The sequence below is a fragment of the Mirounga leonina genome, unplaced genomic scaffold (genome assembly GCF_011800145.1).
Source record: "Mirounga leonina isolate KUSES-001 unplaced genomic scaffold, KU_Mleo_1.0 Mir_127, whole genome shotgun sequence".
Classification (NCBI taxonomy): Eukaryota; Metazoa; Chordata; class Mammalia; order Carnivora; family Phocidae; genus Mirounga; species Mirounga leonina.
The window spans coordinates 66,272,861-66,289,912 of NW_023270316.1; the positions used below are offsets into that span (position 1 = coordinate 66,272,861).

The following is a 17,052-nucleotide window of genomic DNA, read 5'->3' on the forward strand; positions in this document are numbered from 1 at the left end:
TAGGACAAATAATTTTCATGATACAGAAATGTGAGTGACATAGGTATATCCAGGAGCTGGCATTCGAGTAGCCTTATGAAACATTTTCTAGAAGAGGGAGGATAAGTTGCCATCTCTAGTTTACAATTAACAAGAACATCTCTTTGATAAAAAGAGAAATCTCTAACTGGTAGAAACATCTGGAGGGGCACCTGGGTGGCTCAGTCGTTAAGCATCTGCCTTCAGCTCAGGTCATGATCCCAGGGTCCTGGGATCGAGCCCCGCATCAGGCTCTCTGTTCAAAAGGGAGCCTGCTTCTCCCTCTCCCACTCTGCCAGCTTGTGTTCCCTCTCTCACTGTCTCTCTCTGTCAAATAAATAAATAAAATCTTTAAAAAAAAAAAAAAAAAAGAAAAAAGAAACATCTTTGGAGGCTTTCATAAAGCATGCCAGATAATTTTCAGCACACTTCTGGAACAGGAGTGCTGTTTTGTAAACCGAATGATGAGTACAAGTCCACTTCTCTATTGCTATCTGCCACCCCAACGTTGTATGGGCTGAAAATACAGAATGGAGGTAAGATGCAGCCTCTTCTTGAGACTCTAAAGCAGGAGTTTTTACCTTGAGATCTATGATATGGTTCTATGGATTGGTTTCCAGGGGTCAGTGAACCCTCCAAAATTGTGTATAAAATTAGACGTGTACCTTCATGAAGCAATCTGTTTTCATCAGATTCTCAAAGATGGTTTAAAACCCATATAAGGTTATGGCCCAATGCATATATCCATATATCCATATCCCACATGGTCATTGCAGATACTGCTCTCAACTGACATTAGATCAGCACCAGGACAAGGTGAAAACAAGAATTGTCTGCTAATGGTGGAGATCAGCAGTGTGGGTATACAGAAAAACACCAGGGACATTCCAAAGAGTGGCAGCAGGGAAGAAATGGCAAATTCGAGTGTCTGCTGGCTGACGTGGCCATTCTTCATGGCTGTTAGGAGGCTAGAGTCACTCGTAAATCAATGAGTCTATCATTCTGTCTCCCCTTCCAATTACCTAGGCAGTTAGACGGGACAACTTCTGCTATATGCTATTTCTCCTATATTAAAAAGTTGCTCCTCATTACAAAGAAAGTAGATGCAGCCATTCATTTATTATTAGTAAAATACATATTTGTTTGATATGTACTTTCCTCTCTCCAATACTAGAAGTGAGATGAAGTAAATTATTAATGTTCACATGATTCTGCATCGTTCCAACCACTGGCACCAACTCATTCGCCAGGAGGTAGATCTTAAATTTGGGAACTTTATATTTCTTACTTACAACAAATAGAAGAAAGATATTTAAACATTTACCTGCAAGATTGTCGATTTCTTTCTCCTGCAGGAGACTGACTGCATCATCATCTCCTTCCAGCATAAGTTCTGTCTCTGCATTTTGATTCACTATTGCTTGACTTCTGAAGGCTTTCTTGGACTTTACCACATCTTCTTCAGTGCCTAATCACAAAGGAAATACAACAATTTAGGTTATTATGATTGTTTGGCTTTTAGTATTAAAAATAACCTATTACTTTCTTATAATTATATGCTGCATTTATGTATGAGTTTACAATTACAGAACATTTTTACCTTCTTTATCTTGTTTGGTGTTCAAAGTAACTGAGAAAGACAGGGGGGTGTAATCAGTCACCTGCCCTTCTTTTACAGAGGAGGAGAAAGGCTGAAAAAATCTCATTCCTCACTGAGGGACCTAGGAGTTGGCTGGTGGCAGAGAAAAGACTACAAATCCACGTCTTGGGGCTCTAAGATCACCACTTTCTATAAAAAATCTGCACCTCACCACAAACTTGGTTTTCTGATACATAAAAGTACACAATTTTGCACAATTATACTTTTGTGTGAATTAGAAAATCAATTGATCAGATCTTTTTTTGAAAGTAGACGAGAGAAGTGTGAAGAAAACAAGAAGGTGTCCACATCTGAAGAGCACAGAGGTGGTCACTGGGAAGTTAGGAATGATGGAGACACCAAATGTATTGCACAGCAGCAATTTCCTTAACAGTCAGTAAAAGCAATGTTTTTTGAAACTGATAGCCTTATTTTGTCAGATAAAATAGTACAGAAGGCCAAACATACAAAGACAAAGCAAGTCAGAAAAACTGAAATACAGCCAAAGCTGACCCAGCATTAGCATGTCAATCAGTGTAAAGGTTAGAAATTACAATGCAGTTGAATCCCTCATGGATTTGACTCCTTAACAGATATAATTCAATATTTGTATTTCAACATTATATTTCAATATTTTAAGAATAGCCACTTCAGCCACCTGCTTTGGCAGGTGATGATGACTCTAAAATTATCTGAACAGCAAATAATGTACATATATATATATATATATATATATATATACATATATATATATTTATATGTATTTGTATATTTAGCTAAAAATATCTTTATTTCATATCACTTGAGGCTGGAATTCAGCCTGGAAGAAAATGTAATATTTAGTGCGTTCTAGCTGTAGTATTAGTATATAGGTTTCAGGGAGGCAGCATTTCCCGGGAAAATACCCACACATTTCATTAGGTGTGGTGGATATATTCCTGAAAATGGGAGCCTAATAAATCACTCCTGTGTGGTGGTGTTGTATCACAGTTCTAGGGACTGGTAAGGGGTCTGTCTGTGTACATATGCAATCATTCTCCCAATCTTGCCATGCCTTTGGCCAAAATTCCCTCCAGTTAACAATTAACAATACTTTTGGTCATTCTCCCAGGCCCAGTATAGGACTTCCAACAGTCCATTACTGTCTGTGATATTTGCTCAACTATTTTCTTGGAAGTACATCTAGCTGCCATAACGCTTGCATTGCAAAAGTGTTCGCCTCTTTCATTGCAACTTGCACGCTTCTTTTTGTCAGCGACGCAGAGCCAATTCTGTTTGCAAAACATTAATAAGTTGGCTCAAAAGTAGCACATATAGGAGTAAAAACCACATGATGAACACAGTGATGTCACAAAAGCACTGTAGAATGTTATTGTCACAGAGCTATGGTCTGTCATCCTAGCTCTTACTGGATAATAGCATTTAGAAAGCATGGCTAAAAAAAAAATATATATATATATATATATAGCACAACCGCATAAATAGATTGTTAAATATATATTTTGATAAGTACTTCAGAAACAAACAGTATTATTACAACTCAATGCTATGTAGGAGGTGAAGGGCATTAAATAGGTTATATGTATATCTTTCTTTCACTGGCCCACAGATGATTCTTACTTCTGGAATAAAAGATTGAGGACTGATTACTGAATGCTCTAGAACCTTATCTTAATTTTATTTGGTTTCTTGATGATATAAAGCCAGTAAAACAGAACCCTTCTGGGGGTGGCTATCTTTATAACTTGTTTGCTTCTTGGGTAGTAACTTAATTTGAGAAACCCAGAGCTTGCATCATTTGAGAACAAAAGAGGTGAATCCAATCATTAATAACTGAGAAGCCTCTCTTGAGGTCTTTATAGTCATATTGCTATTACACATCTGCAGCTGGATATTCCTAAGTCCACATGTCCCTAACTGAATGAATCATCTATTGCTTCTCCACCTCCCCCAATTTTGATCAACCCACTTACTTAAGCCACAAACCTAGGGGTCATCCTGGAAGGTGACTGCCATGGCCCCGGCTCAGGCCACCACTCTTTTGGTCTGGAGGTCTTCAATAGCTCCATTATTCACACCATCCCACACATTTTTGTCAGAGTGATTATTACAAAGCAAAAATAAGTGGAGGATATTTTCCTGCTGCATAATGTTTCCTTCCAATCAACAACACTCAATGCAAGGCTTATATGCCTTGCATAAATCTAAACTCCTTGGCATGGCTGGGCAAGGCCTTTTATCCTCCCATTACCAGCTTTGCATTATCTTTTCTCACTCCCCCATCAGCAATACTGAACCTATTATAGCTTCCAAAATAGGTCCTCAGACCTATTTACCTGGGCTAATATTATTCCTACTGTATGGTGTGTTCCTTCCTTCTTCCTTTTTGGGGCTCATTCCTATTTGATCTCCCAAACTCACCTCCTTTAGGTGCCTTTCCTAGCCAACTGCTCTGTATTTTCACTGTTGACGCAGAACCGGACAGGTGTTATCTGTTATGTGTTTGTCTTCTCCACTGAGCTCTGGCCTCATTTCTGCAGCCTCAGTGTGGGGCACCCAGCAGACGTGTAACAAACAGTCGCCGAATGGAATTCAAGTCTACCCACTCTGTGTTCTCTTCTCTGATTTCTTAAGGTAAGTTTGTGTGCTCTTTCCCTGACCCTTCCACCACACCTTATAAATCCTGTTACTGTAGCTACAGATACTGTAATTGGTTGTTGGCTTGTTGTCTCGGAATAGCCTGAAAGCTCCTTGATCACTGGCAATGTGCTTCTGTCTTTGTATTCTCAGTTCTTAGCACACTGCCTGGCACAGAGCGAGCCCACATATACGCAGAACAAATGAATAAACTGAGACATGAAAGTTACCTCTGGATACTTCTTAATCTGAAGATCCTAAGATTTCTCAGAGAGTCTTGGTGATTTGTCTCCAGTTTGGGGACAAATTGGAGAATTTATGTATTTACACAAAGGGAACTTGATTCTTTATATGAAATAATCAATAAAACTCTTTAAGTATGAGTCAGCCTGATAAAACAAATTTTCCCTTGTGGACATCCACGTTTTATCTGTGTTGTCATTAAGAAAAAAGCTTTACAATCCTCTTGTGTTATTAAAATTAAAATCTACAAATAAAGTAAACGTAATGAAAGTAGGTGAGCTCTGAAACGTATATTAAGCTTTCAATTTTATCCTCTCTGGTTTTAAAACAGTAAAAACAGTTATGCCTTTAAAAGATGTATAGTAGGGCGCCTGGGTGGCTCAGTTGGTTAAGCGACTGCCTTCGGCTCGGGTCATGATCCTGGAGTCCCTGGATCGAGTCCCGCATCGGGCTCCCTGCTCGGCAGGGAGCCTGCTTCTCCCTCTGACCCTTCCCCCTCTCATGTGCTCTCTGTCTCTCTCATTCTCTCTGTCTCAAATAAATAAATAAAATCTTAAAAAAAAAAAAATCTTAAAAAAAAAAAAAGATGTATAGTAAACTGATCCATACCGACACACTGAACTCACCATCCCTGTTGAAGTGTTATCAGTTTTTAGCTCAGTAAACTTCCTGATTTTATGGTACTGCACAAAACATTTATCTAAATTAAAGTGTACAAGATCCAAAGGTGCTTTTCAATCACAATATCTTTTATGAATTAGAGTTTCATTCATCAAAATTACAAGCAAAAAGAGGTAAGGTCTCAAAGGGCTGTCTCATTACAAGGCTTATAAACACTGTCCTTAGAAAGAATTGGTTTAACACCCAACAAATCAAAATCTGATTGGGAAGAGAATTTATTTGAGATCATCTATCTTCACAAGACATGTTGGACTGAGTGCACTTCTTGGCCTCTTTAACCATTCATCAAGAAATTAACAAGCAAATACTACAAACCACCAGAACTCCCTACTTAGATTTGAAAGTGTGAATTATGTCTAAAGTTGGATAGTATACGCCATATATATTTATTTGCTAAGAAAACATCAAAATGCCATAAATTAGAAAGGTTCAGAAATAATAAAATGCCACCAAATTATAGATTAATCCAAATCCAAAATTATTTTTACATTATTTTCCACATTGTGTGACAAATAACAACTACAGAAAAATATTCTATACCCATTAGATTCCTTAGCAAATATATATGCTTGTCGCTCTGTATGTGAAAACATTATCTAATATAGAATAATGTGTTAGACAAAAGTACATAAAGTTCTTCTTTCATTAAATTTATTTTAACAAACTGGATCCATGAAACAAATAATATTTTAAAACCAAAGTAACAAGAGAACTAAAACATTTCTAGTAGTATTATTATACTCTAATATTACTACTAAATTTGTATTATTATTATCTTTTAAATAAGTATAAGTTAAAATATAGAAATGACAAGTTGGAGACGTTAACTTATCTTAAAAATATTCAGAGGATATGTCTCTCTGGAAAGTTTGGACAAGCAAGGTGAAGAAATTATTTTATTTGTCCTTTTTTATTGACAAATATAAATAATGTAAAGAAAAAGGCTACATGGTAGTTTATCTGTTTAAGGAATTATTCTATACATATTCTATACAGCTCTAAAACATCTATACTAATAAAGATAAAAAAGAAATTTACAGCAATAGGAAAGCTGTAAGTTATATATGTGTGGCTAGTGCACACAGAGAAAAGATACAAACCCAAACATGCCAATTCAGCTTCTTACCAGTTTTATGCTACTGTTATTTATTTTGCACTAAGTATAGAAATATGGCGTTAATTTGTTAACTATTAAAAATGATATATGTATGTATATATGGGTCTATCTAATGTGAATCTACTGTGTAAAAATATATTTTCAATATTATTTGATCTGTACAATTAAATACATGGTCTATGACTCATGATCTGGCCCCTACTTCTTTAACCTCACTATTTTACCAATTTGGTACCTTCACATCTTATAATCTCCAAGAGCTGAACGCTTCTGTTCCCAAACATGCAACACTTTTTCAGGTGTTTAAATCTGACATATGTAATTTCTTTTACATGGAATTCTTTTACCTGCCTTGTCCTTCAGGATTCAGTGTAGTTGATTACTCCCTTTTTTGTATAAACTTTGTTATCTTACAAATAAGTCAAAATACATTATCATGATTTTTTGATATTTTTTTCTGCAGTCTTTTATTTGGGTATTATCTTATTAGATATGTGTCAGCTATCAAAGTGGCAATCAATAAATGTTGAAGGACCACATGAAAACATAAGCGTAATTCACATGGTAATCATTTTATATGCACACTACATAAGTTACTTCTCTCTTTATGTCCTTTATAGTCTCCTCGTAAATGCTGGATATGAGCTTTGCAATTCTAACTTTATTTTTCCCCCAAACATCTATTAACATATTTTAAAAAGATATTTAGACCTATCTCTTGACTTCAGTTTCTCAACCTGTGAAAGAGAAATAAGTATTTACCAACCAAACTCCCACAGGGTTACTGAAATATTAAAATGAGACAATGGATATTAAAATACTTTGAAATGTGTGAAGCTTATTTACAGAAGCAGCTTTCAAAATGATTGTTAAAATTTTGGTAAAATACATAAATTGGCAAGATATTAGAAGAGATTACTAAATATATAACTTAAAATTGAACAAGAATACAGCCAGTGCTTTGCTGCTTATAATAATGCTTCTGAGATTTATATAAAGGAGGAAAAAAGCAGGCTGATGTGAGGATTAAAAGACTCAAGATAACTCATGCATGTAAGGTCTCAGTACAATGCCTAACAAACAACAGGTATTCAACAAGTAATGGTTTCCTTTCCTTAAGTTGGGATTAATCTTTTTCCCTCTGCCATGCTGTCATTACTCTGTTTATAATAGTCAGCACAATGAAATATGAGCCTTCATCTCCTCCCCTGATGGTATGCTCCCTGAAGACAGGAAGGATAGCTTGTAGACAGGGGCCATGAAGTGACTGTGAAATTAAATGGAGTGTAAACGGCTTACATTAAAAAACTGTTTCCTCCCAATGACCGTAATTCTCATTTAAAGATATTATTAAATAAAACTACACAAGCATCGATGTATTTGACATGTGTTTTTGATTTTGTATATTGGTATGTTAAGAATATAAGAGTTTTTAGTATCTTAGATATCTGAAGGAAAAGAACAGCTTTCTCAACAAAGTTGGTATCAGAATTTGCTTTAGAGAATTATATATAGATAATGCATTTAATACATACTTCTCTTCCATCACTTGAAGAAAATGGGCAGAACAGAAATTCAGTTTTATTTCAATTTCATCTAAACGTAACATCAGGAAAAATTCTAATGTTTCTAAACATCTGGAAGTCAGTTTCACAAAAGGACATTCTTTCGTGAAAGAGAAATTCTTTTCAATATACACCACTTCACGATATTTCTAGCCTGTAAAATGTTTTGAAAAAATCTACCCCTACTTAAATAAGATAAAATGCTGCAATTCAATGTCAGTTATACTTCAATAATTAAAAAAATGCTGCAATTCATATTCAAACCTAAATGCTTTCCTTTAGAAGTATTAATGACATATGAATTCCTTGGGATATTTTAAAATAAAGATTACTTTTTCCTCATTAAAGCTGAAATCAGAGCAACAAATACTTTTATAGAACAGTGCTTTTAGAGACTTTAAGTGATATTATTTAATTTTCCTAAAAAGAAAAGATTTTAAGATAAATGTACCTCTCAACTAATTACATTAGGTATGGTGACATGTTATCATGCAATAATAGGTACGAATCAATCTGTTACTGAGAACTTTATAATTTTGAACATTTCAGATAAGATGAAAGAACGTTTTTTACTATATTGAAAAGCCTATGACTCAAAATATTTTATGCTGACCTTAACGTGATCTGAAAGCAGTAGATACATATGTATACAACAGACTTTACTAGTTTACTAAAAGTAAGTCTTTTTCTTTGTAAATAATTTAAATTCAAAATTAAATTTCGTGTTTGACTTTATACACATAGTATTTTTTTCCTTAAGAAACATAAATAATGCTGACATAAAAGGAAAGACCTACTAAAGACTAAGGACTGAAAAAAAAAATCATGGTTTATATAGAACAAGATTCAAAAAAACCCCAGAGTTTGCAGTGGAAACATCCTAATGATAAAAAACTATTAGTGACACTGAATGAAAATACTACTAAAAAGAATGACTCCAAGTCTCAGGTATCTTTTTTTCTCTTTTACATTGATGCTGAGTCAGGAGACACTTCATCAACACAAAATCATTTTATGAAAGCAGGTATTTTCACAAATGAAATAGATGGTTTTTATTTGCTGTTTCAAATACACTTTAAGTAAAAATTTGAATGGTTATTGACCAGATTTAATAAACAGATAAGAAATCCGGATGGTTCAGACACCAAATCCCTCCTTTCTTAGCTGTGGGTACTTTAGTCTGAATGCGTTAGATTTAACTGTGGTTCCCACTTCATTTTTGTTGACTGAGAATATACTGAATAATCCAAAAGAGATATTATCTAAACTACCAAAAAACTAAAAACCCAAGATACCAGCTTCAAATTTATAATGAATTTGATTCAGAAATAGTAATCCTTGCCTGAATCAATAATTGATGTTACTTATGGTCCATTTTAGCACATCCTTATATCACATAAAATTAGAGTGTAGCATCCTTTGTGTGTTTACCAATGAAGAACTTGCATAGACTTCTGTTTGTTTCAAACTAGACAAACATTATATCTGCAGGTAGGCTGTTCCCTGAAAAGCTCGAGGAAAATATTCAGTGGTAAAGTGTAGAATTAGCAGTATGGGCATTAATTAAGATAAAGTGTTCGTAGAAATTATTCTGAGCGGTAAATTCTTATTCAGATTAGTTATGCTTGTAAACGATTTACTGGACTATAAGAAATAAAATAAGAAAATGGCTGCCTAACATCAACAGTTATTGCTCAGTGAAAAAGGACATCAAGGACACTTGCAAGTAAAAGAATTGGATCAATATTAACGTGATTTTCATTTCATGCTTCCCCAACTCCAGTAAGCTGACAATATACTCTGATTATGTGAACTGCCTCAGAGTAACACAGAAAAGGTTATTAGAGCAAGAGGTGGAAATGGAATGCACTTTTTATATTGACAGGCGTGCTAATAGAGTATACTGATTTTCCAAGACATGCAATGCATTTTTACAATTTGGTTCTGACAGCAAAAATGGAATTTCATTTATTCCTAATTCAAAATATTCATATGTAGGCAATATTTCTTAGAGCAGGCCAACAAAGGGGATATTCTCAAACAGCATTTTTAAACTGAAAAAAATGCAATTAAAAAGGTGCAAGAAAATATTATTGAATTTAAGTGCAGCACTATATAACTATAAAATGCTAACTTAATAAGCTTCTTAATGGAGTGAATGTAGAAAACTGCACTCTGTGCGTTTTAAAGGAAATTTGATAAACCATTATTTTAAGAATATACATGATGATAAATGTGGAATCCCTGTGCATTTTAGACTGGATATTACTTGGTAGCATTTTGATTGGCCATGAAGTTAGGGTAATTTTTAAATATTTGAACTAGGATTTTATTATATTAAAAATCACATGGCACACTTTACTTGTGGGAAAAAGTGCTAAAACATATAGAAAACTTGGGGCAGTTTGGAACCCTCTAAACATCATACAGAGCAGAGATGATGCATTATTCATCTTTGTGATTATTTGAGTACACAGCATAGCATTTGGCTCCTATGTTAAAATGCGCTTACAAAAAGAGTAGTATGAAATAAAGTCCATCGAAAACAGCAAAGACAGCTACTTTACATGGTTGTCTGTAGTGGTTTTTATCCTCGTTCTGTGCTTTTCTGGCATTTTCTAGATTTTCTACAATGAGCATGTTTCTCTTCAGGAAGGAAAGAAGGAAGGAAGAAAGGAAGGAAGAAAGAAAAAAAGAATTAAAGAAATCTTGTATCACGAGTCAGGAGGAGTAGATGGCAGATGAGTAGTAGCCTGGAAGAAAGTTCTGGCAATCCTGGGAATTAAAGAAAAGATGATTTGGGCAACTTAGAGGAGAGGGTGGGCACGCTTTCCCTGGCACTGGGTGGCATCAACCTGGGGAATGATGCTTGGTTTTTCTGTGAAAAGCCTGTTACACACTTTGGTGTGGAAAATTTACTTTAAAACCCTGGGAAATGGGAGTAGGAGATATTTTGGTTAGATAAGCAACTGGCTCAGAGACATGGAAGAAAAAAGTAATTAACAAAAATTTCTCTTTAATTATAAAAAGATGGAATAGCTAAGAGGTGGGGCTGAGACAGCTTATTTAAAGCACTTTTAAAAACACCCAGAACATTTTAAAATACATTTTTGTAAATGACACAGGAAGTGCACACTGTAAAGGATACTACTGTACTACAGTGTGTCCTGATATGTCTTTATGGATTATATGTCTCTATAGGCTACAAGAGCAAGCCAAAATTTAACAGGTAAACTTCAAAGTGGAGAAAAGCTCAATAATGCTCTTGCAGTTAAGAAAACTCCAAGTGTACCGACAGGAACACCCTATATAGTAAGAGAAGGGTATTGAGATTGAGCTTTTGTTCTCTCTACCACTTACTAGTTAGCATGTCACCTAACTTCTCTGGTCTGTCATTTTCTCAGATAAAAATCCGTTAATGGCTCTGTCTATTGACAAATCCTTGTACAATATGGCCCCCAACGGGCCTTTTAGCCTCATTTTGTACCATTTCCCTACACCGTCCTGTGTTCCATCACACGCCACCGTCTTGCATTCCCTGGACACATTACGTTGTGTTGTGTGGTACCTTGCTCCACATGGCCACCATCTCACCTACTGGCTTGGGAAGATCTCCATTCACCCTTTCAAGTCCAGCTAAAATTTATTTCTTCAGTTAAGCAAACCCCTTCAGTGAGCTCAGATAGCATTTTAATACACTTCAATAAAAATATTTATCATAGTGCATTGTAATTATTTCTAAATGCAACTGTGTATACACTTTATGAAAAATGAGTCTAAAATAATATAAGATTATAAACAGCTCCATGCCACTCAGCAGTAGTATAATTTTGTCAGCTCTCTATCTTAAACAGCCTTCAATGCTCTAAGTGGAAATAAAGTGCAGACATAAAAAATACATTTCAGAATTTGAAAATACCATATTTGTAAGACCTATTTCATAGGAATCCCATTCTTCAACGCTATTCCTGAAAATGATGAAATGATGTGGCCAAAATACTGTATGTATACCTTGAAATTAATCAATTATCAATTAAATAAAAAACATCAGTGAGAAAAAACCCAGCAACTAAATACATAAATTGAATTAATGTGGATACTCTAAATGGAATAAATAGAAAATCTCATTTCCTGTTTTCAAATGGTTTGTATCTCAGATCATGACACGTCCAAAGTCAAGTATTTTCTGAAATCTTTACAAAGTGGTCTATCACAAAATGCAAAATATTGAGGCCATTCAAAGGAATAAGTTCGGCTCTTTTATGGCTTCATGTCTTGGTAATTTCTGTTACTACCACCATTCCTGGCTCACCTGGTAAATTCCTAATCTCTCAAGACAGTTTCTAAGTTAATTACTTCTAAGAAGTCTACTCCAACCCACCAGACTCTCCCACTCTCACCTGTGCTCCTTTATGAACTACTACCTCTGTCTATGATAACTCTTTCTTTCCAGTAGACCAGGATTTTCCGACCTCGGGACTAGTGACATTTAGGGCTGGATTTCTGTTGTTGTCATTGTTCTGCGGAAACTGTCCTGTGCATGACAGGGTATTTTAGCAGCAGTCTCTGTTCAGTAGATGCTGGTAACACATGCGCACCTCCACCGCGCTACACTATGTGCTCTTAGAAGGTAGAAACGGTCTCAAACTCTGAAGCCAGCATCTAGCACATGCGTGGCATGTAGAAGATATTCAGTGAGTGCTCTTAAATTAATAAAGTTATTTGATTTTTCTGAATCCGTTTAAAGCCTACCATCTGAATCTTCAACACAAAACAGGGAGTTGTTAGAACATTTGTTGATACAAAAATGCCATATAGTCTGTAAAATGCATTTGATAGGCATACCTTATGACTTAGTATTTATATAATCTGTTTTAATTATTTTAAGAGACTATAAGAACCAAAGGGTGAAGGAGCGCCTGGTGGCTCAGTCAGTTAAGCGTCTGCCTTGGGCTCAGGTCATGATCTCAGGGTCTCTGCTCAGTGGGGAGTCTGCTCCCTCTCCCTCTAGCCCTCTCCCCTGTTCCTGCTTTCACTCGCTCTCTCTCTCAAACCAATAAAGAAAGAAAAAAATCTTAAAAAAAGAAAAAGAACAAATGATGAAGACAGTGCTATGATATTAAAATAGGACAGTGGCACCAAAAAGAGTGAAAGATGGTCCCCTGCATTTCTTTTTCTCCCTCTCTTTTCAAAGAGTTTACATCATTCACTTTTAAGTGAATTATTTTAACCATAATCAGATCACCTAGTTCATTCCAGATACGGAGAGTCAATTAATAATATACCAATTAAAATGGAGTATTCAATGAACAGTAAGATGTTTGTTAGTGTTTCTACATAAGACAAACAACAGGCTATTTAGTAAAAAAATCAAGTCATATTTCTCAAATATGATAATAATTATAAACTCTTAAAATAGAAGTCAGATAATTAGCTTTTTTCTCAACAATTTTTAAAGACACATTAGACTTTTTTATTCTCAGCGCTTTCCTTATTTCTGCAAATAGCACATTACAGTAGCCATGCATATACCATCAAAACTAATTTAATTCCAGATTCATTACAGAGCTGATTTTTATTCATCAAGGTCATATCTTGATGGCTTCACAAGCTTAGATAAATCAGGTGTTAAGCAGACACATCTCTGAGGAACTTAAGGATGTTCTCATTTGCAGTTCTCAGCATATCTTATTATTTATTGCCAAAGAAATGACTGATTAACTTTGTCATCTTTGCTCCATGTTTTTTTTTCTTCCAGCTGAAGCAGGCTGCCCTCTTCTGCGATGCCTGATCAGACCTATTTAAGATGATGTCTTTGATCACAGACATGGGGGAGCTTGCGATCTTAGGCTTTGATGAAACATTGTTCCACTATAATTTTATGGAAGGGAAACAGAGTCCTAAATGATAATTGACAGTCAACAAAGACAATCAAACTTATTAAGATTTTGCACTATCCTTTGACAGCATCATCTTTAAGCACCAGAAATATACTAGAAGTTGACCAGTTGAGGTTTTATTTAAACATATAAATATACAAAATCTCCCTTTGCAATCATTTCCTCATTAGCTAATTTGCCCTGAAGAAGAAAACCTTGCAAGTCAGAAGATGTATTTATGAGTTTTAAAATATTTTCCTTATATTCTTCCTTATGGTCTGTAAAATTCCTAGTTATCAATTAAATTTGCACTTATATGAAATTTTACTATTAGAAAACACCTAAATAACATACTTAATACATACAAAATTAGAACATTAAACATCAGGAAAAAAAATTCACATGCCTCTAGGTTTTTATTAATCACATTCCAACACCAAGGCTGAAAGTATATCAAATCACACCAAATCTTTTGCACATGACAACCTCATAAATTATTCAACTCATTAGCATTACTAAGAAGCATGAAAAACTCCATCAGTATTAAGGATGTTTTCTAATAGAAAAAGGTCAACCAAAAGTTTTAATAATGAAATCGGAGGGAAAGCTTTCCAAAGTCAATATGAAACAAAATTATTGTCCTTTTTGTCTTCTTGAAAATATATCCAGGGACGCCTGGGTGGCTCAGTTGGTTAAGCGGCTGCCTTCAGCCCAGGTCATGATCCCAGGGTACTGGGATCGAGTCCCATATCGGGCTCCTTGCTCAGTAGGGAACCTGCTTCTCCCTCTCTCTCCCTCTGCTTGTGCTCTGTCAAATAAATAAAATCTTTAAAAAAAAAAAAAAGAAAATATATCCAATTCTGATTATTTGCTCATATAAAAGAAAGCCCTGTTAAGATATTTGCTTTGTGGCTCCACATAAATTGTCTGAAAAGAATGGCCAAATTATGGCTAAATATTTTTGCCCATCCCATGAAAGTTTAACTACAATTTAATCTAAATGTTTGAATTTAGGGAAAAATCAAGTGATTCAAAAAGTTTTAAATAAAATATTAAGTCTGCTAGTTCAGTTTCAGTTCTTTTACATGAATCCAGGCTCACAGTCTTGAAACTGAGCATACCAGGAATGAACAGATAGACCTGACCAGTGTTCAAATCCCAGGGACTGCTCTGATGGCCATGTAAGTATTCCCTATTGAAGTAATTGAAGGATATTTCCTCAGCTTGTACAACCTGTTTAAAATTCTGAAAACTCTGATCACTGATTCAAACACTCTAGCCATACTGAAAGTTCCACTCATAAAATATCCTTCCATTCCTAAAAGAATTTTGTTGCCACAATGTAGAGGAATACAAAAATTATTTTGACCAGAGATTGTAGCAGAGTTTCTGGGCATTTAATGCTTAACTTTCAAGATAGAATGCATAGGGAAATTGAAATAGTATAATTATTTAACATAGAGGAAGGAACACATTGAATTTCAATTTGTCCTAGAAGCCCTCTCAAAATGTGAAGGCTTATACAAAAAATACACCTTTTCTATGTCTACACAAACCCAATCATTCAATCATTTGGGTGTTAGTCTACCCACTGCTAGACTCTAAGATACTTTAACACATTTAAATGTGTAAAGGCAGGCAGAGTGGCCAGAAGATGGGCTGAATTTTTGACTTTTATATGAATGTTTTAGCAATATGTGAATACAAAAGCTTTATTTAAAATACACAAAATGGGGGCGCCTGGGTGGCTCAGTCGTTAAGCGCCTGCCTTCGGCTCAGGTCATGATCCCGGGGTCCCGGGATCAAGTCCCACATGGGGCTCCCTGCTCAGCGGGAGGCCTGCTTCTCCCTCTCCCACTCCCCCTGCTTGTGTTCCCTCTCTTGCTGTGTCTCTGTCAAATAAATAAAATCTTTAAAAAAATAAAATAAAATAAAATAAAATACACAAAATGTGTTTTCAGTTAAGGTTTTCAACATTTATTTTTATTGGATAAAGTGCTTTGTAATAATTACTGATATTTATTTCCTATTTCTTCTGAAGAAATACTTTCTATATGGGTTAGAGGCACATTAAGAGTTTGGAGGATGATTCAATATCACGTTTTTCTCTTAGCAGTTTGTAATTCCTCATTCTATTTCTTTTCTTGTTTTTTTTTTTTTTTAATTTATTTACTTATTTGAGAGAGAGAGAGATGAAAGGAGGGAGAGACAGAGGCAGAGGGAGAGAGAATCTCAAGCAGACTCCCTACTGAGAATGGAGCCCCATGTGGGGCTTGATCTTATGACCCCCGAGATCATAACCTGAGCTGAAATCAAGTGTTGGACACTTAACTGTCTAAGCCACTCAGGTGCCCCACCTCCTTCTATTTCTTTTTTTTTTTTTAAAGATTTTTTTATGTATTCATTTGAGACACAGAGATACAGAGAGAGAGAGAGAGAGAGAGAGAGAGAGAAAGCATGAGCAGGGAGAGAGGCAGAGGGAGAGGGAGAAGCAGGCTCCTCGCTGAGCCAGGAGCCTGATGTGGGGCTCGATCCCAGGACCCTGGGATCATGACCTGAGCTAAAGGCAGACACTTAAGCATCTGAGCCACCCAGGTGCCCCCCCACCTCCTTCTATTTCTATGAACAGATCACACCAGGGAGTACTTTTCCACTCACTCTTGACAATCCTCCATATTTTACTCCCTACCTACTGTCAGCATGGTTCCAAAAGTCCACTGATGTGAACTGTGATGAAGGTTGAAGGAGTATGCTCTTAAGTTGTTTTTGGAGGTAGAATTGTTTTAGTTCTCCTTTGTCTTCCATCACATGACCCTAATCCTGACAATGATGTGATAATAACTCTGGCGTGGGTACCATATAGCTTTCCTGAATATTTTACGGCATACACGTGGTCTTTGTTCTAGATATGAATAAAATAAAAAAAATACCCGTTTCCTTCTATCAAAGAACCCAACTCAAGAGAGATAGTAAGTTGTGAATACTGATGATGATGATTCAGTATTTAAAATTCATAAAGTGCTATATATTTTAAAATACTCTTATACCACACACACAGGATATTTAGTATCACCTACATCTTCCATCTATTTCAAAATTAGACTACTATTTTCAGTTTAGGTTCATTAACAATAGTTACTATGTTACCATAACCTATCAGATGTCTTTTTTTTTTTTTAAAGATTTTATTTTTTATTTTATTTTATTTTTTATTTATTTATTTTTAAAGATTTTATTTATTTGACAGAGAGAGACACAGCGAGAGAGGGAACA

At 35.3% G+C, this 17,052-nt stretch overlaps 1 protein-coding gene across 7 annotated transcripts in view; it reads right to left on the minus strand.

Moving 5' to 3' along the window:
- The window catches only part of NBEA (neurobeachin), a 683,633-nt gene that overhangs the window by 212,530 nt on the left and 454,051 nt on the right, over positions 1 to 17,052 (minus strand). For all 7 annotated transcript variants that reach the window (XM_035003560.1, XM_035003559.1, XM_035003554.1 and 4 more), the window contains one exon: positions 1,343 to 1,486. In XM_035003560.1, coding sequence (XP_034859451.1) covers positions 1,343 to 1,486 — 144 coding nt within the window. The remainder of the gene's footprint in view (positions 1 to 1,342; positions 1,487 to 17,052) is intronic.